At 28.8% G+C, this 24,234-nt stretch overlaps 1 protein-coding gene across 4 annotated transcripts in view; it reads left to right on the top strand.

The window, feature by feature from the left end:
- The window catches only part of LOC111625152 (probable methyltransferase TARBP1), a 33,769-nt gene extending 12,116 nt beyond the window's left edge, over positions 1-21,653 (top strand). For all 4 annotated transcript variants that reach the window (XM_023368201.1, XM_023368199.1, XM_023368198.1 and 1 more), the window contains 10 exons: positions 1,574-1,645; positions 1,745-1,970; positions 4,621-4,773; positions 7,011-7,279; positions 7,375-7,456; positions 8,943-9,126; positions 9,238-9,432; positions 15,684-15,808; positions 15,900-16,036; positions 21,263-21,653. In XM_023368201.1, coding sequence (XP_023223969.1) covers positions 1,574-1,645; positions 1,745-1,970; positions 4,621-4,773; positions 7,011-7,279; positions 7,375-7,456; positions 8,943-9,126; positions 9,238-9,432; positions 15,684-15,808; positions 15,900-16,036; positions 21,263-21,419 — 1,600 coding nt within the window. In that variant the 3' untranslated portion in view covers positions 21,420-21,653. The remainder of the gene's footprint in view (positions 1-1,573; positions 1,646-1,744; positions 1,971-4,620; positions 4,774-7,010; positions 7,280-7,374; positions 7,457-8,942; positions 9,127-9,237; positions 9,433-15,683; positions 15,809-15,899; positions 16,037-21,262) is intronic.
- Positions 21,654-24,234: the final 2,581 nt, after the last annotated feature.

The raw sequence follows: 24,234 nt of genomic DNA, 5'->3' as shown, positions 1-24,234 counted from the left end.
CTTGAAGGAGGTCTTTGCTTCTGTTTTATATAATGAAATTCACTGAATTCTTATAATAATGTTTCAAATGAGTATTAGGAAAATGTTAAACTGTAGTTTGAATTGGAAGAAATTGGAGAGATTTGTATTTAATTAAGCAAATAATGAAATTGAGATGTAACAAAATTCATTAATAATTTAATAGAAAAGATATATTCAGACGGAAAGAGTTGATTGTCAGGAAATTAATCAATATTTATTATATGTTGATTAACTTTGTAAGAAAATAAGAAGATAATTTTTCAGCTACTTAGAAAGATGAAGAGGAAAAAAATTCTGATTTAGATATTTGTAGCATTTCCCAGAATAAGAATGAAATTAATGTGCATATCTTGAATATGTACTGTATCATTCCACTGCTTTAGCTAAGCAATGAAACTATAATGGCAGCAAGCAGTAAAATAGAATAGAATAGAATAAGCACTTTGAAAATTTAAATATCACATATATGTGTTTTATGTTCTTTTATAATCTCAAATTTCTTTCATAAATGTCAAAAATTTTAAATATATTATAACTGTTTAAACATATAATTTTCTATGTTCTACATATATTATATTTTATTTTATAATGAACACAAAACTATTTTTAGTTATTTGTGTAGACTAACAATTACCTTCATTCTTATTCTGCAAAAGACTGTAGTTAATAGATAAAAAAAGTGAATATGAGAAAATTAATCAAAATTGAACACAGAATATAATTAAAGAAGGAAGAAAATAACTATATTGACAGAAGAGTAAACTGAACTGAAAAGAACTCAGATAGAAATATTAGAAAAGTTACCACTAGTGATAGTTATCAGCATTTCATCAGATACTTCATTGGAAATAGATGCATCAACAATGTATAACAATATGAAACATATGAAAGAACACATTCATGCGCTGTTACTCTTATCACTTCAAAAGTGGTCACAACACAACAAAGGTTCACTACCTTGTCTGCAAGGCATTTGACAAGGACACAGTCAACAGGCAAACCTGCTACAATTGGTTCAACAAATTCAAGGATGGAGATTTCTCACTTCAATATTAACCCCCTCTAGCCCCAGCAATTTCAGCATTGATATGACATTTTCCTGTAACTGATAGATGATAATCCACAGTTGACCATCAGAGATTAGCACAACTTGAGTGTTCTCAATCACTCCAAAAATTGACAGTCTGGTACCACAGTGGTGTTGGCTCAGCAGAGTGCAACAGTCAAAGTTTAAAATATTAGAATTAAAACTTATACTCAATCACAGAGGATGTTGAATTTCAAATATGTACATGCATTTTTGTAAACTTGGAAAATATTTAAGTTAATTTATATAATTATTAGATCTTATAATGCATTTTATAAAATGAGTTCAAATTTGTGAATATCTATTCCCTAACAACAGTTTTAAAATTTAGGATTTTGAAGTTAAAGCTAATTTCTTATTATTTTTAAAATAATAGAAATATAAGTATCATTTAATTTAATTATTTAATTTAGAATTTTCTTAATTTAAAATTAATAAAATTATTAACATTTTTTTTTAAAAAAGGATTGTAAATGATGCAATAGCATATATAGAAAGTTTTAAGAATGACGTTTCTGTCAATCAGTTAATTCAACCGTAAGTCAGATTATTATTTCTGTATTACAGTTCTAAACTTCAAATTTTGTTACTTAACTCATTAATCATATTCTTTTGTTTTTAATTAATTAACTTTAGTGTAAATAATATAATGGTGAGAATAACTGCAATTAAATTTTTGAGAAGACTTTTACTTTCAATAACTGAATATCAGAGATTTCCAATTGAAATTGTATTACTTCTCTTAAATCAAGATAAACAAATTTCATCTACTAAAGCACGTCATTTTGGAAATTCTTTAATTCATAGAACTAAAACAAGAATTTGGCAGATAATAATACTACTTGAACCATTTTTAACTGAGGTAAGCATAAAAAAAACATAAACATAATACTTAAAGTTATTACTTTGCATTGTATTGATATTCAACTATAATTATATGAACTTGTTTCTGTTTATATTAAATTTTAAAATTTAGTTTAAAAAATTTGAAAATGTTACATTGTCACTTTTTATAATTAGATTTAGTAATAATAATAATTAGTTGAGAATTTCAAATATTTTTAATATTGAACATATTCATTTTTAATATTAATAATAAATGATAAAATTGGCAATAAACTGTACTCCTGAACTTTAGCTTTAAGTCTTGTAGTTACAAGACAATATGAGGTCTGTTCAAAATATAACTGAACTTAATTTTTTTTAATTTTTTTTTTCAAATTACAGATTATTGGTCATTGTCCCCTTCAAAGTACAAAGTACTCCCCTCTCCTATTCACACACTTATCCTAGCAGTGTTTCCATTTTGCAAAGCAGTCCTGGTAATCTTGTTTTGGACTGTCCTTCAATGCTTGTGATGGATTTGTTTTAATGGCATCCTTTCAGCACTGATTTTAATTTTGGAAACAAGAAAAATTGAAAGGAGCCAGGTCTGGTGAATAGGGAGACTGGAGAGGACAGCCATTTGATTTTTGGCACAAAACTGGTGAATTGACAAGGCTAAGTGAGCAGGTGTGTTGTCATGGTGAAAAAACCATGAGTTGTATTGCCACAATTCTGGTCTTTATTTGCAAATTTTTTTATGCGATTGTTTCAGAACACCTGCATAATGCTGACAGTTGACTGTTTGACCTTGAGGCAAAAATTCAAAGTGCACAACTCTGATTTTCTGAACATGAATGTCATCAGTTGAGGTGGAAGGCTTTCCTGGTTGAGGATTGTCTTCAACTAATTGACGACCACTTTTGAATTGGGTAATCCATTCTTAACACTGTGTACGACCTAGAGCATTGTTTCCATAAGCTTGATTCAAAAGTTGAAATGTTTCCATAAAAGTTTTTCATGCAAAACTTCAAGTTGCATCGTTGCTCCTGTAAATTGCACATTGCAAAAATTGCAATGAACACTGAAACATCTTTCATTGAAAAAACAATAACATGGGAATAAAACAAGATATCAAAAATAATCTGAAAAAAAGCAGCTTACTCAGTAGGTTGTTACGAACATAGTGTTATCAACTTCACAACACTAGGACACTCCATTTTTACCCAATTCAAAACATTTGGTTATTTTTTGAGCTTGTACTTTGTTTTACATAGTCGCATTGTTTCAGAAAACCAACAAACAAGTCTAAAATTAAGAAAAATGAAAAGTAAGGTTAAGAACAGTAAACAATATCTGTTAATGGATAAACAAACTAAATAAAGTAAACCTGCAATGAGTTACTCAACTTTCCCCGCAACATTTAAAATTTTGGTGGTGCCATATGTTGTTATATTTTATTTTAAAAACATTTTATATTTTTAACTATTATAAAATGGCAAAAAGCTTAATTTTGAGGGTAGGGATGAGTTTTATAAAAAATTTTAAATGCTAATAACAAGTAAAACCATCATTAAGTCTGACCGTATTTGAGATATGACACATGACACATGACCACCTTTATCTTCTACCCCACCAACCCTTAACCAACAAAATTTAATAGCATCAATCCTCCTAATACACAAACTTCCCCGCAAAATTTCAGAAATTTTTGACTAAAAGCACAAGAGTAGTTAAGCTTCAAAGGGTGTAAACAAAATTGTGTCCCCCCACACACTAACATCCATACATACAGAAATTACCCTGAATTTTTTTTGCATTTCTCAACATTTCAAGGTGTCCTAAGTTCAGAAATGTAAAAATCTTGGGTGGTCATTTTTTGACCTATTGCCATACTTTTCCTCTGTTATATATAATAGTCAGGAAAGTAAAAATTCTCTTAGACAAATATATATTCTTTTTTGTCTTATGTTGATATTTCTTAATGGATTATTATTTTTATTAATAAAATTTGGACATTTTAATATACACTATATTTTTTATTTTTTAATTCATTCTATATGCTTACAAGCTTGCCCTAAATTTTCAAATGAATTTTTTCTTTGACTCAGAAAGGTATTGCATTTCTTGCTAATTAAACTGATATTTATACATATCACAGCAGTTTAATTAGCAAGAAATGCAATAACTTTCTCTAAAAAACAAAAAAAAAAAGCTGTTACGAAGAATCATCAGGGAATTGTTACAACTTGGAAGGAGTTCCAAAACGTTTGCTTTTGTTTGTTTTCTTTATCTGCACATCGTAATTGTTTTGGATTACATGATTAAAAAAGTCATATATATAAAAGTTATAAACTTTCATATATATACATATATATTTATAAGAAAAATTTGTATATATGAGCCATTCATAATTTATCTTGTGTATAGATACAAACAAAAAAAATTTATTTGCTAATCATCAAGAATTTTGTCTTTTCAGTAACTTATTTCATTCAATTAACTAAGAGTTACTCAAAATATTAATTATTAATGGATAAACTTAAATAATGTAGACTGAAATTATGAGTTAACTAACATATATTTTTAGAAATTGCTAAATTTTAATACATGAATATATTTATACAAACATTTTAATGATTAAGAAAAATTAATACTGTTATAAAAATAAGTTTTAAATGTTTTATTAGGAAAATTGCAAACAGTTATTGAAAGAAATTTATTCCTTATTGGTAAATGAAAATCATCAACCTTCTGTAAGATACTTTTTGGAATGGACAGTTGTCAGAATTATTTATCATTATCCAACACTGGAAAAAGAATTTACTGTATATTTTCATAAGGTAAGATTATAATTGAAAAAATATTTTGGTAAAGAAATAAATATTTTTAGCATATAAAATATAAAAAGAATTGAGATCAGAAAAATTTTTTTTAATTAATTTTTTAATATTATTGGTATTTAATAAATTTTAAGATGTATTAAAAATATGTTTTTCAAATTTTAAGATATATTCAAAATATTTGAATTATTTTTTTGTAAATATATTGTTATATAATAAAATAAACATGTATTTACATTCAGGTTCATTAAATTTAATGAAATTTAAAAATAAATTGGTCCTTAACTTTGGAATCATCTGAACTTACAACAGCAAATACTATAGTCCAAGCAGTGAGAGTAGACATGAGTCAGCCTGAGTAATGGATAATAAACACTTTTTATAATAATATAATATCTTATTGACACCATTAGTGCACAAAAAGTGAAAAAAAAACCTGCAGAGCTATTTATTTTAAAATTGTCATTCTAATTTTTGTTTTACAATAAAATTAAAATGAATTAATAACAACAGATATTTTTATTATTAATATTTAATAAATAAATATTAATAATAAAAAAATCTGTTCTACATGATGATTGTAATATTTTTCAAAATGATATTCTTTTGAATGTAAGTGACCATCTGTGTGTGTCCTTCAATCTGTATAAATAAAATACCATAATTAATTAATTAGTTAAAATATCATCTTTGTATAAATAAGTCTATTACTATGATTAGTGAACATACAAATGAATTGTCCTCTGATTGTGCTGCAATTTGAAAAAATTGTAGACCTATAAATTCCCACTGTCATAGTTTAATGTATATGAAAATTCTTCATCTTCACTGTTATGATGATAATTCTGAAAGCAGAAATGTAGGGCACCTCTATGTAGCAAGCAACTAAGTAAGCAATACAACAATATAGTTCACATCATATGCAACAAACTGTCATTGGCTTGCTTGCTTAGCTGCTTACTACCAACTGAAATAACATTAAAATATACTACAACAGAAAACTTTTTCAAAATAATTTTTGTTAGTATTTAAATTGTAAATTCTAGAAAGGAATATATATTTCATATAAATTTTCTCTAGAATTGAAAACTTCTGGAATCTCTATTTCAGAATTCCAGAAAATAGTTGATTTTCTGAACTCTTGAATGAGTATTCATGAGTATACTTATAATTTATTAATTCCTAATTGTTATTTAACTATAGATAAACATTGTTTGCCTTATAGAAAGGCATTTGGAATGCCATTAGTGAGAATTTAAAAAGATTTCCAAGTTATTGTATGTTTAAGAATACTTTTAAATGGTAGTGTGTTAACTTACTGCTGACTAATTTGCCACACTTTATTCTGATTCTTGTTTTATTTTCATAGGGAAAACTATAAAAAAGGAAACCTGCTAAATTATTATCTAATTGTCTTATAAAACATTGTGTACTATTTGTTACTAATATCAAATAAAATAAAATACTAAATTATTAAAAATTAATTTTAAAAGAATGATTATCAATAGAATCAGTGGCATAGCATGGGTGTCAGCTGCCCAGGGCAAAGGAAACTTTTGCAGTCTCCTTATTTAGGTATCTCAATTTAAAAGACTAAAATTCAGTTTCATCACAGAATAAGTAATAAAAATTCCATGCTAGTGTTGCCACCTTTTTAAAACTGCTGACTTGGACAGTAGGTGAGGTTTGTTCGGACAGAAGTTCCTGACGCATGCGCAATGTCATTTTGCAATGCAAAGAATAATGTGCAGTGCATGCCGGTTCTAAATCAGTTACAGCTAGCGACTAGGGAGACTTGGGTAGGAGTAATGTAAGTAACGTAGATGACTTAGCTCTATTGGATATTGGAGGTGTACATGAACATGAATGAATCGTACAAAAAAAGGTCGAAAGGTTGCGCATGATATCTCTGAATAAAATTAATAGTTCATCCGGATGGTGATTTGATTCCCGGACTGTCTGGATGGTAACACTATTTCGTGCTCATTTCAATCGGTCTGAATCGTAGGTGCAATGAAAATATGAAATGAAATGGTTCAAATTTTTACAAGATATTATTTATTGTGAAGTTTTGCCACCCCCTAAAAAGTAATTTTGCCGCCCCTAAAAAGTGCCGCCTCCACTACGCTATGTCACTGAATAGAATGTATGTTTAGAGATATGTTTTAAAACAACCTAATTAAATTTTTTTAGATATATAATTTTATATTTATTTAATAAATTGTTTTAATTAATAGGCTATAGAAAAACGTATTGGAAGTATAGTATCTTTCATTTCAATTCTTATTCATCTCATCAGTGTTACTTCTGAACAAAATTTACAAGAATTTATACAAACTTGGATTCGAGAAATAATCCCATGGACTATGGGACAAAACTTCAATACTAGGATTTATGCTCAATTAGCTGTACAAAAGTTTATGAAAGTTTGTCAAGCTAATAAATTTGAAAATATTTTAAAAAATTATAAACCAGTTTTTGATGGAATAAGAATGATTGACAATGGGTATGATTCATGTATTTAATATATAAATGTAAATAATTTGGTCAATTATTGATTAATGATACGTAATTGTAATCAATTAATTATTATTTTTACAGAAATGTCAGTAAAAATTCCCAAAAATTACTAACTGATTTTTATTTTCAAGTATTTAATCCAATAGAGCATTATACAATGGAGGTAAAATTCATATGTTTTAATTTTTATATTTATAACATCTAATTGATTATTATATTATTGTCAAATAAATTATTTTGAAGGTTTTTGCATTTGATTTTATCATCATTGTTTTTTTTATTTGCTAAAATAATTTTCATTTGTTTTTTTTGCTAAAAAAATCATTTGTTTTTTTTATTTGCTAAAATAAAAAAAATTGTCATTAATATTCAGAAATTTCAGAAATCATTTTAAGAATCAAATTTATTATGTCAAGCAATCAATCAATCATTCATTTTTATTATAATAGGACAGATATCTATTACAAAGGGTTTATATGTTACATAAAGGAATAGTAAATTAGCATTACATTAATCCTTGCACAGAATTAGTAATATACAGTCAACTCTCCTATAACACTGTTGATAATTCTGTTTTATATGAATTCCATATTGTACGAGTCACTTAGATTTTACAAATACATGAGCTGTTCACAGCCCAGCACACGTATTTGTAAAATCTAAGTGACTCGTACAACATGGAATTCATATAAAATGGAATTATCAACAGTGTTATGGGGAAATCACTTCCCACTATACATATCACAGATCATATAAACATTACCAAAATTAAAACACATAAAGAGCAGAAAATTGGGAAATAAAATTTATTCCCATATGTTTTTATACTAGCAACTTCATATATTTAGAAAAATAATTACTGTATACAGTGTAAAATTTTATGTATGTAAATTTTTTCATAAAGTTGATGTAACAATTTAAATCTGCTTTATGAAAAAATTACATAAAATTCAAACTCTGAAGTTTTTCTATCATAATTAACTTATATGATCATCTAAAATCACTTCCCAATATACAAAAATAGAATATATAAAATTCAGTTAATTCCATACTACAATTAGAACAAATATTTTTAAAATTACTAAAAGTTCTTTGAAATCAAATAAAATATTCGTTTAATTTAAATTGCATAAAAGATCTCTCGACCTCAAAAGACAAATTTGAAAGCATATAATTAGTATCAAAAATGGCCAATGGTAATTTACATAGTAAATAATATATTGAAGAATGTAATTTGAAGATTTGTGTTTTTTTTTGGTTTGTCAACGGTTACTGTGAAGACAAAATTTTTTTGTATTCTTTAATATATTTATACTATATAATTACTAATTTAGAAAAATTCAAATAATTTTATACCATTCTTAACACTGCTGTATCAAAAAGAGGGTGAACCAATGTATTAATAGTTACAATTCTTATGTCTTCACTTCCAAAAACAGACTTTAGCAAAATACCAAATTTATTTAAAACCTATTTTACAACTTAAGATTTTAAGGAATAAAACATAGATGACAACTCACATCTACTTAGAAAGTTTTATATTAATTTTAGAGAAATTATCTGAGACATTTAATTATTTAAATGATTTATTCTATAATTTAATAATTAATGTAAAAATAAACTAATGTAAACTATTTAAAACTTTTTAGACTATATTTTATGATCTACCTCGTTTATCAAGTTTGAGTGATGAAGAATGGATCCCACCGCATCATTTTGATCATCGTCTGGAAAAATTTACTCCTAATGATGAGCTAAAAGCAATAAATTGTTACAATGCAAATTCTGATTTAAAAGATTTTAAAATTAGTGAATGGGTTCTAAGAACATCAGGTAATAATTTTCTAAAATTTATTGCAGTAATTATACAACTGATACATTTTAAAATATTTATGATAATTTAAAATATAATTATCATGAAGTTCAGTTAATTATTTCTTTTAGATTGTCTAGCCAATGAAAATCAAGCAGAATCAGATGAGATTAATAATGTAACTAATTTTCAGAAGAAAATAACACCATGGAAACAGATTATACCAGATTCTGAGACAATTCAAGAAATACAAACAAGGAAGCAATGGAATAATGATGGATTAATTATTGTTGCTTCTCTTATTGATAAAACACCAAATTTAGGAGGTAATTTTTTTTTCTGTTTAAAAATTTTAAGTTTGGAGTGACTAATATAAAGATGGCAAACATTTTGACTTAAAAAAGTGATAAGAGCTATTAAAAAATATAATTTATTGTACACTTTTACATTTCATAAAGAATGGTAATGTGATATTTTTTACGGTCGACCCCCCTATAAGATAGAGATACGTTCCATTCTCTAGGAATCCGATTTCTTACGAATCCTTCCAATAACAACCCGACACGTGTCAAGTTTACGGACTACGGCTGTTTGAAAGATTTTCTTCCATAAAATTAATCGATTCTAGACTAATCCGACTCAACATTTCCAAAATACGTATATATTTTTTGGGAATAATCCGTATAAACTACGCTATAAACAAAAAATTGTAGGATTACTTACCGAGTGTCACCATTCGACATTGCCATTGCTCAACATTGTTTTCGTCGCGGAACAGCTCAGCAAAGAGCGGCCGATTTCTAACAACTTATTTTTCTGTGAAAACTTCGTAGAACTTCGGAGACATCATTAATATAAATAATTTTAATCGCCGTTGAATAAGAAATGTTTCTTTCACAAGAAATGTATAAAATTACAGTACTGTATTAGACTTACGGTACCTAATTTACATACTGACAGACGATAGTTAGCGTAAAAATCTCCGTAGCGTGGCGCCACGCTAGACGGCGGAAATTATATATTTAATTATAACAAAGTTACAATAAGTTAATATATAATTATATATACAGTACCTAATTTATATATAATTAATATATAATTATATGTACAGTACCTAATTTATATATAATTTATATAATACTGTCCAGACGATAGAAATCTCTCCGTAGCGTGGCGCTACGGACGGCGGGAAAGTAGTTCGGCTGCCCGATGACGTTTGAGGTGTTTATAGGGAACTTTTACTATTTTTTACGGATACCGGTAGCAATTTTTTCGTAGCTTTACAGGAATCGTAATTATAGGGACCGTAATTATAGGGGGGTCGACTGTATTTTCTTGCTTTTTGCATGTAGTTTGAATAATGTTTATCATTGTGATTGCTAATGTTTTTATAAGAGATATTTACAATACTGAATTTCTTGTTTCATGTATCAGAATATAACAAGGAAGTAGTGATTTTGCCATAGTACAGAAATTTTGAAATTATAAAATGGTATTTTGTTTAAATAAATAGAAGTGATTTTAAATTTATGATTAATTTATACTATACAAAATTAATTTTAAAAAATCAAACTAATTAATTGAATTAACTATATTTCAATTAAATATAATAACATCCATAATGGTTATATTATATTTCAGTTAATCTTGATATTTCTAACAATGGTTATGTTATAAATAATATTGTAAATAATCATAAATTAGAGTTACCATACATGTGTATTTAGTACAGACAGTCCATACTTTAAAAGCTCTGTCCATGTCTATACCATACTTAGAAAAAATAAACAAAATGTCTGTACTTTTCATTGCAGTTAATAGTTAAATCATAACCACTTAGATGTAAATCTGACAAAAAGGTGCTAAATTTTTTATGATTATTATTGCATTTGTTGACTACATGGCAACATTGTATAAGCAAATTTAACAGTTCTATTGCTTAGAGAACATGTGCACATTCATAATGGTTTTTTTAATTCAACAGTACTTGGTGTCTAAGTGGTAAAATAGTTTTCTTATATTAAAAATTGCATTCTGTGCCCCAAAGGAAAGAGTAAATTGAAACTTTATATTATATGCCTACATTTACTAGATTGAAAAATATGAATAAATTCCTTTTATTTTGCCTTGCTCTATGAATACTTTTAATGCTAATCTGCCTGTATTTTGTCTTCAACTGTTATAGTAACCTTATATATATCCTATAAATAATCATAATGGTTATACTATATTACAACTAATCTTTATATTCTTAAATAATTTTTTTTTACTTTTTCTATCTGTGAGCACTCAGATGGCTTTTTTTTTTTTTATTAAGGTGCCAGAAATAGCCGTTACCTAATGGGTACTTTACGCGGATTCGCGTTAATGTGCCAGGCCTGGACTTTAAGAGTGCACAGAATTAAATAATGACAAAGTTAGGTCAAAAAACAATCAAATTCTAGTAATAACTATATACAAGATTTAGTAACAATCAAACAATAATTTATTCAACGAAAATCAATAAGTATCAACCCGACAAAACTCAATTCAATCTATTTTCTAACTTAATTCTATTCCCCTTTGGAATTTGACAAAAGTTCAAAGACTTAACTTATGTACAATAATTCTTATGAATTAAAGATCTTAATCGTCACCTCAATATACTAGAAACCTTTTTCCTCAACTCTCAAGACTTTCTCTAATCTTCGAGAATACAAATAACACAAATCGAATAACTTCAAAATCGTCTTGGAACTATTTTTTCCTATCGGACATCTCTCTTGTTTGCTGCTACGAAGCTCACCAAGCTTGTTGCTAACAGAAGCTTACTTGAGTTACAGTCTTTATACTGTGAGGTGACGTCACAATTCTGAATGAGATCACTCCCCTCATTTACATACTTATTGCTAACAATAAACTTTTCTTGTTTATCTGGCAGCCTATTTTCCGACAATACTCGCTAACCTTTTACATTATTCTTTTTAACAATTTTCGGGATGTTTGTTCTTAAGGTTTAGCAAGTTTCTTAAGTCGTGCTTGTGGGGTCTCCCTCCTTTTCTTGGTGCGGACTTAATTTTTCCGCTTGGGAGCACAAGTGCGCACAAGTTTTTTCTACGGCACTTTTCTCTCGTCAGTGAGTTGGTTTATCTTCTATTTTTAAGTTTCTAAGGTGATTGGTGAGGAAACCTTTGTTCTAACAAAACATAAGCCCAAAATAAAAATTAAATAAAAATAACGCTCGGACTTGGTTCCTTACACTACAATGGGGCAACCAGCTGCTGAGAGATTGGGCTTGATATGTCTGGGACAGACTACCTCCAAAAAATTCCTGGGGTTTTTCAGTCCATTCTGATTCATTCCAGGGTTCCCAGAGCAATAGGCTGGAACATTAACAGCTAAGTCATCCAGCTGTCAATTTCTAAAGATTTGATATTCCCATTTAAAATGAAATGTTCTTATGTTAATGTGTATTTAACAATGATATATTAGAGAGGTCGCGGCCGATGTTTTCAACGCAAAAACGTGTACGTCGGACATTCAGCGCTGCTTTCCTATAAGCATAGAAGTTTGGCAATGGTGTTTGGATAGTTAGTGGAATCATACTCGATGTCCCAAACACCATTGCCAAACTTCTAGGCCTTTAGGAAAGCAGCGCTGAATGTCTGACGTACACGTCGCGTTGAAAATGTCAGCCGCAACCTCTCTATTAACAATAAAAGTAGCTGTTTGGTGTTAATAAGTAAAATAATACAAAAATTAAGAAATTTCTTGAATAAATGTACAATATCCATTTTGCCTTAATAAAATATGATGGATAATATATAATTGATAAAATTTCCTTATTTTTCTTTTACTTTTATGTCTAAAAATATTCCTCATTAAATTATTGCAATTAATCTATTGAAGATATGCTTACAAATATTTTAAATGGCCTATACCCCATAGATAAAAAAAAAAATAAAAAAAAACAGGATTAAGGTATAGAGAGAAAATATAAATGATTATTTCTTGTTGCATGCTCTCAGATTCTGTCTGCATGTCAGATTAATGTATGAAGAAAGTTATTTATATAATGGTTTGCATATAACAATAAGAAGCATGTTACTTTAGTAAATTCTTTGTATTATATTATTAACCGTAATTTATCTTAATTTGTATTTTTTTTTTCTTCTTAATTTTTATGAGAAATTCAAAAAGTTTCAAATTTATTAAATTTTTATTTTAAAAAGTTAATTCAAGCACATCAAAGAGTTTGCACATCAAAGAGTGCAAACTCTTTGATGTGCTTGAATTAACTTTTTAAAAGAAAATTTCTCAAATGGCAAAACAGGGTTGTAACTTTCTGGACAAGTACAGTATCTTGAAATCCAACAATGTAAATCAACATTGTGACAATGTTGTGCTTCTTGTCCATTAATGATATATGCAAATGTTCATCTAGTGTTACTGGGTCTGATACACTGAATTGGTAAGGTTGAATATTTTCACTAATGAACTTGTGCAATGTTGTTTTGAAGAGGAATATTGGCAACCTGCATTTGTCCATAACTGGACATAACTGCCTCCCTGGCTTGTATATTTTAGCAAATGTGAAGAGACTGGGGAACATTGGCAAAGTACAGTTTTATTTCAAACCTAGAGTTAAATTTTTATTTTCAGTGGTTGTAATGTTGATAGATTCTGTTCATCAAAATAAATCAACTTAGCAATGATTTCCTTGAGAAAGAGGATGGTTTTGATAATCATATCTCTGGATCTGAACCAAACAGAGGATGTCTGAGAGGTCTTAAGATGGTTTACATGATTTGACTACAGCTGACATGTTGCTTGAAACCACAATATACAATGTGCCTATTTTGAACAAACTTACAACTTGGAAATTTTGATTTGACAAGTTGCTTTGGTATCGCAAAAAAATCTGGCAGATTAATTTTTTTTGCTTGGTGTCACATCATCAAACCAATCAATCAATGACAAGTAGAAATTGTGTGTTAGATCATGTTCTCACCAATTAAGAAAAATAAATGCTCTTGCACATGCTTAGAACAACTTGCAAGTTGTATTCTAATGCATTATAGAAACTTGTAACAAATCTTGTCCAGGTATTTTTGGTATGACAAAATGTCAGTAGTAGTCATATCATATAAACCAGCCTTTAGAAAAATACATTACAACTCATCTGTTTCCTCCACGAATCTTTCATGAAGTAAATTCTACCCTTGTTGAGGAATGGAATTTGTTGACTATAGAATTGATGAATAATTTTATAATTAGCAAAATTTTGCCATTTATGAAAGTTGATCATAATCCTATCAACTCTCTACAATAGATATATTTCATTTAGAATCCCGCACACTAATGATGATGTATTTAACTGTAATATTTTGTAACCTTATAGTTTAGTGTGTGCACACATTGACTTTTAATAATTCTATAAATGTATAGAAATCCCTTTCAACTTTGATTCTTCCTAAACATGGTGGTTTTGAAATAACTTGATTTCTATCAAGAATTGAGTTAATGAAAATCTTATGAAAAATATTATTTAATTCAGATCTCTAAACAAATTAATTTTTTTCAGTTAACAATTTCCATTATTTAATATTTTGGTTATCAAGAAATTATACTGCATTTTAAATAAAAAGAAAAATTACAATTTTTTTTGAACAATTAAAAAATTATTGTACTGTAGTATTTTATTTTATGCAGGATTGATATATGTGGATTTGTATTTTCATGGATGGCAAACAGTTATTAGGTTAACTCACTCCTAGTACCACTGAATCTGATTCTTAATTTAGCAAACCATGTTTCTCTGGCATCTGACATTTCAAATATAAAGAATTACTGAATGTACTTATTGTGGTGGGCACTTCATGTGCATGTACCTGTAATATTGTAATTAAATGCTGGAAATTAGTAATAGTAAATAAAAATAATGGCGTTTGACCATATTGATGGTGTTTATAAATATTGATCCAGTCACAAGACATCTTTTGAACTTTAAATGAAGATTGTGCACTACAGTCAACCCCCCTATAAGATATAGATACGTTCCAATTTATTAGGAATCCGATTTCTTACAAGTCGTTTAAATCACAGCCCGACACGTGTCAAGTTTACGGACTACGGCTGATTGAAAGGTTTTCTTCCATAAAATTAATTGATTCTACACTAATCCGACTCAACATTTCCAAAAAACGTATATTTTTTCGTAGTTTTATAGGAATCGTAATTATAGGGACCGTAATTATAGGGGGGTCGACTGTATAAAGGATTTGAAAAAGTGAAAGATTAAGGTTCAATTCTTAAGTTTTTAAAGGAGAGTAAGGAATATAACCCTTATAGTTGAAGGATACCTGTATTTTATTTGTTTTCAAAATTAGTACCAGTATAAATGCTTATCTATAATGATGTAAAAGATAATATTATCAGATGTAAATGATCATTTAAGAATAGAATCTCAATTTATTTTTGTTTTTGAAGCTTTATTATATAAAATATGTTTGTAATCTCATCTAGTTGTTAATTACTGAAATAATTATTAACAATAATTCACAATACTTTATAAGAGGTTTATTGTTTTGTTAATTAGGACTTTGCCGAACTTGTGAAGTCTTTGCAGTTAGTGAATACATTCTTGGGAGTTTGAAGTATATAGAAGATAAGCAATTTCAAAACCTTTGTGTGACTGCAAATAAATGGGTTTCAATTAAAGAAGTAAAACATTATAATTTTTTATTGTGTTTTTTTTTTCTTTCTTTATTTATTTTGTTAGAAAACATTTTATATTTTTATTACTATTTTTCAGGTTAAACCTCATAATTTGAAAGAGTATTTACTAGAAATGAGACAAGAAGAATATACTCTGATTGGAGTTGAACAAACTGATAACAGCCAAAGCCTTGAAAATTTTAAATTTCCTAAAAAGTCTTTGCTATTATTAGGGTAATATATTAAATTTAAGTTTAAATATTTATAAATTAATTTAATAATTTTAATAAGTGAATATAAATATTTTGACAAATAAAACTATTACTGTTATTATGACTATACAGATAAATATTAAATCGAAATTGGTGCCAAATGTTATACTAAGTTATGAGTTCCAATACTGTAAGTAAGAATTTCTCTGAAAAACATTTTAGGTGATCTGTTTGAATAAGATCATATCCAGGTGAGGTGCCAGATTTAAAGCAATTAATTGCTTTTTTTATTTTTTTCCAATGCAAAATCTGAGAAACATTCTTCCCTTATTGAAAACACTTTTTGTATATATTAATGAAGAACAATTGTTGATGGATATACATAATGACTTTTGGAGAATTTAGTAGTGTAAAAATTTAACCATCTTTCCAAAGGGATTCTTGAACTATAGTTCAATAATCTTTTATGTCTGTAGCAGTTAATTGTTTGCCAAAATGTTTTAGAGTGGTTACATGTCACCAACCTTCTATTTAAGTTAAAAAAAATACAATTGTTTTGTCTTTAAACATAAACGTTTGTAGTCTTTTAGACAGTTTTTATATAAAACATAATATTCATTTGTATTTGACTTTTGTGTTAGTTATCTGAAAAGACTAAAATTTTTTCTTGTGGTGTAGCACTCATTTCATATCATTTATTTGTTATATGAGTTTATGTTAACTCTGCATCAAGTAAATCAATTAAATCCAGAGATATTGCTGCTTTAGTTATACATTCTACTAGATTTTCAAGTATGACTGTTCCTCCATACTCATCTAATAAGACATTATCTAATCTAACAGAAAATGAGGATTTAAGTTCATCCCTCCATCTTGCACATTTACCTAAAAATTGTTTATTGAATAGACCAGATGATGCTAATGGGATCATTGTTAGTAGAACTAATGAATGATCAGAGCCTATTTCTGTTAAAACAGTTAAATCATTTACAACACAAAAATATATTCCTTGTGATCCTATTACAAAATCAATGACATTTCCTCCTTTTATTGCATGATAAGTAAAATTTCCTTTTATGTCACCTGGTAATAGACCATTTAAACAAACAAGATTGTTATCCTCACAAAAATTGTATAAAATTGTTCCTCTATCATTAACAATTGGATCTTTCGAAGCTCTTAGAGCACTTTGCCAGGCCCCAGTAAAACATGACAAATAATCAGGGTGTCCAATGAGTGTTAAAATCAGCGCACAAAATCAAGTTAGTTTCAAGTAACAGGTAATTTCCTATAAGCAGTAAAATTTTTTAAAATTGTCATCAAAATAACTATCAGGCAGAATATAAGACACTATTAGTTGGTAACTAATAGTGTCTTATATTCCTATAAGTAATATAACTATTATTTGGACACTATTACATTGATAAACTTTTCAGTGACTAATTATAAAATCAAAACAAATCATGATTGGAATATAATTTCACCACTGGGTCTTCCAGGACCTTCAAGATGGTGTGCTACTTGATGGTAAATTTTATATTTATAAGAAAACATTGATTCAATTACCGGTGAAATATGCCATGTTTTCACTAAACAGAATATATCCATCTTATATATTAAATTTCAGAAGTTAGGAAAGAAATATTATTTAGACCTGCTATATTGTAAAAAAGAAGTTTTGCATTATCTTCATTGTCCAAGTATAAAACATTGTTGGTTATAATCATTCTTAATTTCATCATCTTGTTTCTCACTAAAAGTTATATTCATAAAAAAGGTCATTCATTATCCATTTGAAAAATTTCACCTTTATAATTACAGGCAAATACCTTATTGTCCACAATTAATTTATTATTTTGCAATTTCACATTAATAGCTCCTTTTGAGTGCATTTCTTAATCTGTTTCTGATAGCTCTAGTATTTGGTGAGCAATCATCATTAATAAATATGTTTGAGCCTTTCATTTCAAGTTACTAATATTTTTATAAATTTTTTATTTATCTTCAAAAACAATTCACAAATAACCAATCTTTTTGCGTTAGGTTTAAATTTTCCAATTCAATAAGCACATTTGATATTCACATCTGTAACCTGCAAGCAAGTTATCGATAAATAATTTTTGAACTTTGTATAGACAATTGTCCATTTTATCGTCGTCCTCTAAACCCAAAATTACAAGGTTATTTCTTCTTTCTTTGTCTTCCAGTTTCATAAACTTTTCATATAAATTACTACATATTACGTTTATTTCTGTATTTGACTTGTCAGTTCTGACATAATCTCTCTCTTTATCAGTTTCAAGGACATAGATACTGGTTTGGTAGATCTTGAATCTAGACTATGTTTTCAATCCAGGTCTGCATTCTGTCTAATTGTTCTAAAAGTTTTGCTTGGTTCAATGTCACGACTTGGCAAATAATTTCATCAACAACTTTTAATCCATATAGATACATGTTTTGGGCTTTTGCCCCTCTTCAGTCTGTTACATAGGTTGTATCTTGTGGACATCTGTCAGGCGTCTTCCCACTTCCCCTCCTTCCCTTCCGACTTGACAGCCTCCCTTGCATACCTCGCAATGTGAAACATCTCACTCCCAGTGCCACACACAGCCCCATCTACGATTGTATAAACATTCTATTTTAATAGTTATAGCCAGTTTTTATGAATTTCTATGCTTAGATTCTTGTTGTTATTATTTTTGTCTGTAGTAATTTCGTAGCTTTCCTTAAATTTTCTTTTGTGCCAATTTTTTCCTTGTGTACTATTATAACATCATTCTTATCTATTTTGTAGTTATGAGTTGGGCAATGTTCGTAAAAAACAGAGTTGATATTATATTTCAAATCCACGATGTGTTCTAAAAGTGTAGTTTATTATTTGAAGAAGCTTGTAGTTTCAAAAGTTTAATTCCTTCCTGAACGTTAATCTCTTTTTTGGCACATATAAGACAGAATCAGTTCTTTCATTGACTTACCTGTAACATTTTCTTCACTTCCAATTTGTTTCTTTATGTTATGTTGTGATCCATCTTAGGATAAAGGTAAAAAGTTTTCCTTTTGTGTGATGAAAATTCAGTCATTTTCCAAAAAGATAATAAGTCAAATCGCAAGAGCAGAAAAATTTGCACCAACAGCCATGACTGCTAGACATACTCATTATAAATTATTTGGGGGTGCTGTCTTTTAAAGCAGTTTTTTTTTTTCAAACAGAACCTAAGGAGTTCTGAAAACATTTATATAATTTTTTTTCTAAACATGACTTTTCAAAGGTATGCTGATTGTTTATTTTAAGTTCTTATTATTAAGGATGAACAGAAAAATATATTATGTAATATAATAGCATATACATAAGATTTTAGGACTACAAGACTAAGGTATGTTTGCTACATTCTATCACCAGAAAAGTAGAGCTTTGATGTTGAAATGTAATGTCATATAATTATATCTCATTCAGCTTAAATAAGAACTAATTTTGAGATCAAAGAATGGCATAAAATTTATAACAAATTGATATTCTATCTACATACATAAAACAAAATAAATATTTAGACTTGTGAAACATCCAATGATTGCCTGAAAGATCGGGCTAGAATTTGTTTAATTAAATGATTATATTAATCATAATAATGATTAATATAATCATTTAATTAAATAAATTCTAGCCCAATCTTTCAGATGATCGTTGGATGCTTCATTATATACTCATCAGGCTTTAAGATGTTTATTATTTATATCAGACTTGGTTTGAAATGACTGCAATTTGAAGCAAATATCTGGCAAAGTTTGCATGGAATTTATTTTTAGTGTCAAAAAACTGTCTAAGACAGTTTTTTTTATATAAGTCACTTATTTCATATGCTAAACATTTTGATACTTACATGTGGAATGTGAGGGTAAACATGACAAATGATTTCCCATGCTGCTTGGAAATCACTTGAAGGTGGGTTGTCATCAGTGGTATGCCGTCCATGGAAGCTGTGGAAGCTCTGCTTCTCTTGTATTTTCTAATATGTAAATACCTATTGTGCGATTATTTTCATATTTTAATGTACTTTGAATTAATTAAAATTAATATTTTATTATAACCACATTATGTATCTTATTACAAATACCTATACATGTGAAAAACAATGATAAGATTGCTATTGTATATTTGAATATAAATTCCTATATGCATATTTCCAATGGAAGCACAGTTTTGTCAAATACGGGATAGCTTCCATGGCGAAAATAATCGAATGATGTAAAGCAGCCAGATTATACGATTATTCATGCATGTCCTTTACAGATCACCAATCTTACATGATATAGCTCATGGATGCTACACACCAAAATATCATATAATGCTTCTGTGAGAAACAGTGGGCCAAGGGTAAATCCCTTCTGACCACTTACTCGGCAACAGTCTGCAAGGACCGCTCATGTTGTCGTTCTGGATGGGTTCTTATCAAGTGGCGAGGAGGTGAACAAGCCGTCCTTAGAACAATGATAGACAGGTTTAACAAAATAAACATGCATTTATTGGTTAGCTAAATCTAGATTACAGGAGGTGATAATAATGCTAAGGTTAAATGTGGTTATGCTATACTATTTACACAAAACGATGTCGCTTGCCTAACTCTAGGTTGAGAGAGAGCAATTTTACATTCTAAATATCCCCTAAATACCTCTCGGCGTAACGGAGAGTTGATGTGGCAAACATCGTCTGTATGGAAGAGGTAGGAGTCCTTGGTATCTTTCAACTGGTGTCTTCTCCCCTTTAACTGGATCAGGTCTGCTGTATGGAGGTCCGGGAGTTGAGATGGCACTATTACCAATTATAACTTCCCATGACGAATCGCGCTGAGCTTCTGGGGGCTTGAGCTTCTATTCGATTGTTGTGGGAAAGGAGTCACATGATCATTAAATGCTGACAATAACGGTGCATTCTTGACACCTGTGTGTCAACTTTCCCATCTAATTGTTTTCACAAACAGTGACCTCCGATCTAATTCTCACCAGGAGCGTTTTTTTCTATCGGAGTTGTTTACATTGTTTTTGCCCGACAACTGCATTAAATTTGCGGATTTCACACTTCCAATGATTCTATTCAGGGTTGGCACAGCTTCCTTATCATAAAATGTCACCTCACACCACTGGTTGTTATAATTTTTTTGTATAATTACTATTTTATTGATATAATTATTTTTCATTTTGAATTTTTAGAAATAACCATGTATAATAATTATAAATATATCACTTTTTATAGAAATGAAAAAGAAGGAATTCCAGTTGACCTGATTCATTTATTGGATGTATGTGTGGAAATTCCACAGCAAGGAATTATAAGATCTCTTAATGTCCATGTCAGTGGAGCTATTTTAATTTGGGAATATGCAAGGCAGCATAATCTTGTATCTACTTAATTAAACACATATTTCTTTAATAAAAATTTAATAATAATTAATAATTTATATAACTATCAAATTTAAATGATTTCAAATGTTATTCAAACATATGATCATTAATAAAAAGATATTCTTTATAATATATTTAAAAGGCATAATAATTCTGTCAACATACCAATACTTGTTATTATTGCCAATTATTTTTTATATGTGAATATTGTTTTGTTTTATAATATTTTTACTATGAACTTGCTATCAATAAAATTTCTGAATATATTTTTGTATGTTTTTCAAATGCTAAGATTAAATTAAAAAATACATTTATTATTATAAATAAAGATGCCAAATAAGAAAACTTTTAAAGGAACTTATATGAAACAAGTGTTTAATTATCTCCAGAATAACTAAAGGTAATTGAAATCATTTAACTCGGAAAACAATTACTGTATTATCATTAATATGATTAATCCATTTTTTATTGAGAGAAAACTTTCATTTAATTTATATTCATTATCATATAATTTATTTCTAAGTGACACTTGGTTTGATGTAAATGAAAATAATCTGCTTCAGTCATATATAAATTTAACTAATTTTATGACAAGATTTTCAGATAAATATTTTAAATTACTTTATTGGAAATTTTACAATCAAAATATTCTAAAAACTATATGAAACTGTTTTAATATTCAAACTATAACATTTTTGTTAATAAGACAAAATGAAGATATTAGAAAAAATAATAATAATATCTCAAGTATTCATTACACGAAATTTTTGAATATCTCTAGAAAATTATTTTCAACAAATTATGTAAATTGTATCTTTAAATTATTAGATTTGTTTATAAAAAAAATAATAATATGCACACTATTCAAATGGCTGAAATTATGAATAAATTCATAATACCAAAAATAGCAACTGTAATGTAAAAACCATATTTCCATATGAGAAAAGAAACCCAGACAAAAAAATTGTTTGGCCCCAGTGAATCCAAAATAACATCCTTTGATAACACACTAATTACTACTACTATTACAAATAACTTACTACTAATGAGTAAGACACTCTCCAGTTTTTAATGATACATTGATAAACATATCCCAAAAGTTCAACTTATACTGTCTATATTAGAAGATTCAGCATGTTAATGATTGGATTAGAATCCAACTAGGTACAAAACACCTATTCTACACATCTTGAATTCTTAATTTAGAAATATGGTTTTTATTTTGTGTATTATTAAAAGCTTTTTCATCTATAATTAAATTTTTAAAATACAATTTTAATCCTATAAAATAATAAAATATACAAATGTGAGTTTTAAAGGAAGGGGAGCGCGTACTTTTTTTGCAACACGGGGAAAAAGTGAAAAAAATTTTGGCCATGTGACGTTTACGAATGATGCTTGAATTTAAAGATTGAGCATTTTTCACAGCTTCGAGAATTTTTTCTTTACCTTTTATAATTGTTCTGAACGTCGATTTCGGTAGATCAAACTTCTTTGCCAATTCACAAATTTTCATTTTTGTATCGAAATCTTTAATAATGTTAACTTTACATTCCAAAGATAAAGTTTTTCTTTTCTTGTTTGATGCAGAAGAATCAGTTCTACCCTAGTTTGGATGACACAGTAGTCTCTCGAGTCTCCATAGATATAACAAACACAGAAATAAATAACACAAAATAAATTGTAGCTATGCATCGATTCCGCGCGAAACGTCCGAACATGTAAGCTGAACAATAGTGTGTGGGGGAGTGAGTAATCAAGAGTTGCGTGATGCTCAAACAAGAGAGAAATCGAAAATCGCGTAAGTCGAGGTATTACTGTATACAGTTCTTTGTTCTGAAGAAAGTCCTTGTAGCATGACCAAGGGATGTTATTTTTGGAAGCTTGATTAGCTTGATGTTCAAACATTCAGATTCCAGGCGCACACAGCTGAAAATGTGATGGTCAGCGTCATCAACTTCATCACAAATGGCACACAGTGGGGTGTCCTTGATGGCAAACCTGTGAAGATAACTGGAGAACTTTCCATGATTTGTTAGGAACTGACATAAGTGGGTGTTGAGCTGTATCCAGTTGAATTTGAAGTAATCCTTAATGTCCGGAATGTAACTAAAAGTAGTGATATTGTGGTTGTCTCTCCAGTTGCACTGCCAAGAGTAAAGATGATCTTCGAAAAGCAAGTTTTTAATGGCAGAGTGACTAATCCTATCATAGGCTATGTCCAAGGAGTCATTGTCGGCTGCTGCCTTTGCCAGTTGGTTGGCCCTCGCATTTCTGGCAGTACCTTGATGTCCATGAGTCCAATTAATGTAGAAGTGGTTTGTTGAGTTGCTTTCTGATGTTAGTTGCGATGGGGTGTTGTTTCTTGCTGTTAATGATGGAAAGAGCAGAAAGACAGTCCGTCCGTGAGTATGACTATAGTTGCATGTTTGTAGTGTACCAAAACCCAGTTGGTGGCCTTGTCAATAGCAGTTAGCTATGCCTGAAATGCAGTACAGTGGTCTGATAACCTGTACTGTTTACTGTGAATTTCATGGTCGTCCACGGAGGCGCAGCCAACCTTGCTGTCAAGTTTTGAGCCATCTTTAAACATTTGGATATCGTTGTACTGTGGAGGATTGGTGTTTAGATAGTTGTGGATGTATGGAGGAATGGTGTCAACAGAATTATTCCTTTCAAACTGGTTAGCAGAGATGTTGCAGCTGAATGTGCTGATATCATGGCTCCATTTAAGGCTCCAGAAGTTGTAGTGGAGGTTGATGATGTCCACAATAGGTGGCTTGCGAGTAATGACTTGTATTTTTATTTTATTTTATGAAAGGT

Source organism: Centruroides sculpturatus, unplaced genomic scaffold (genome assembly GCF_000671375.1).
Source record: "Centruroides sculpturatus isolate CEXI.00-Female unplaced genomic scaffold, Cexi_2.0 scaffold439, whole genome shotgun sequence".
In the NCBI taxonomy this organism is placed as follows: domain Eukaryota; kingdom Metazoa; phylum Arthropoda; class Arachnida; order Scorpiones; family Buthidae; genus Centruroides; species Centruroides sculpturatus.
This window is presented reverse-complemented; position numbering and strand designations above follow the sequence as displayed.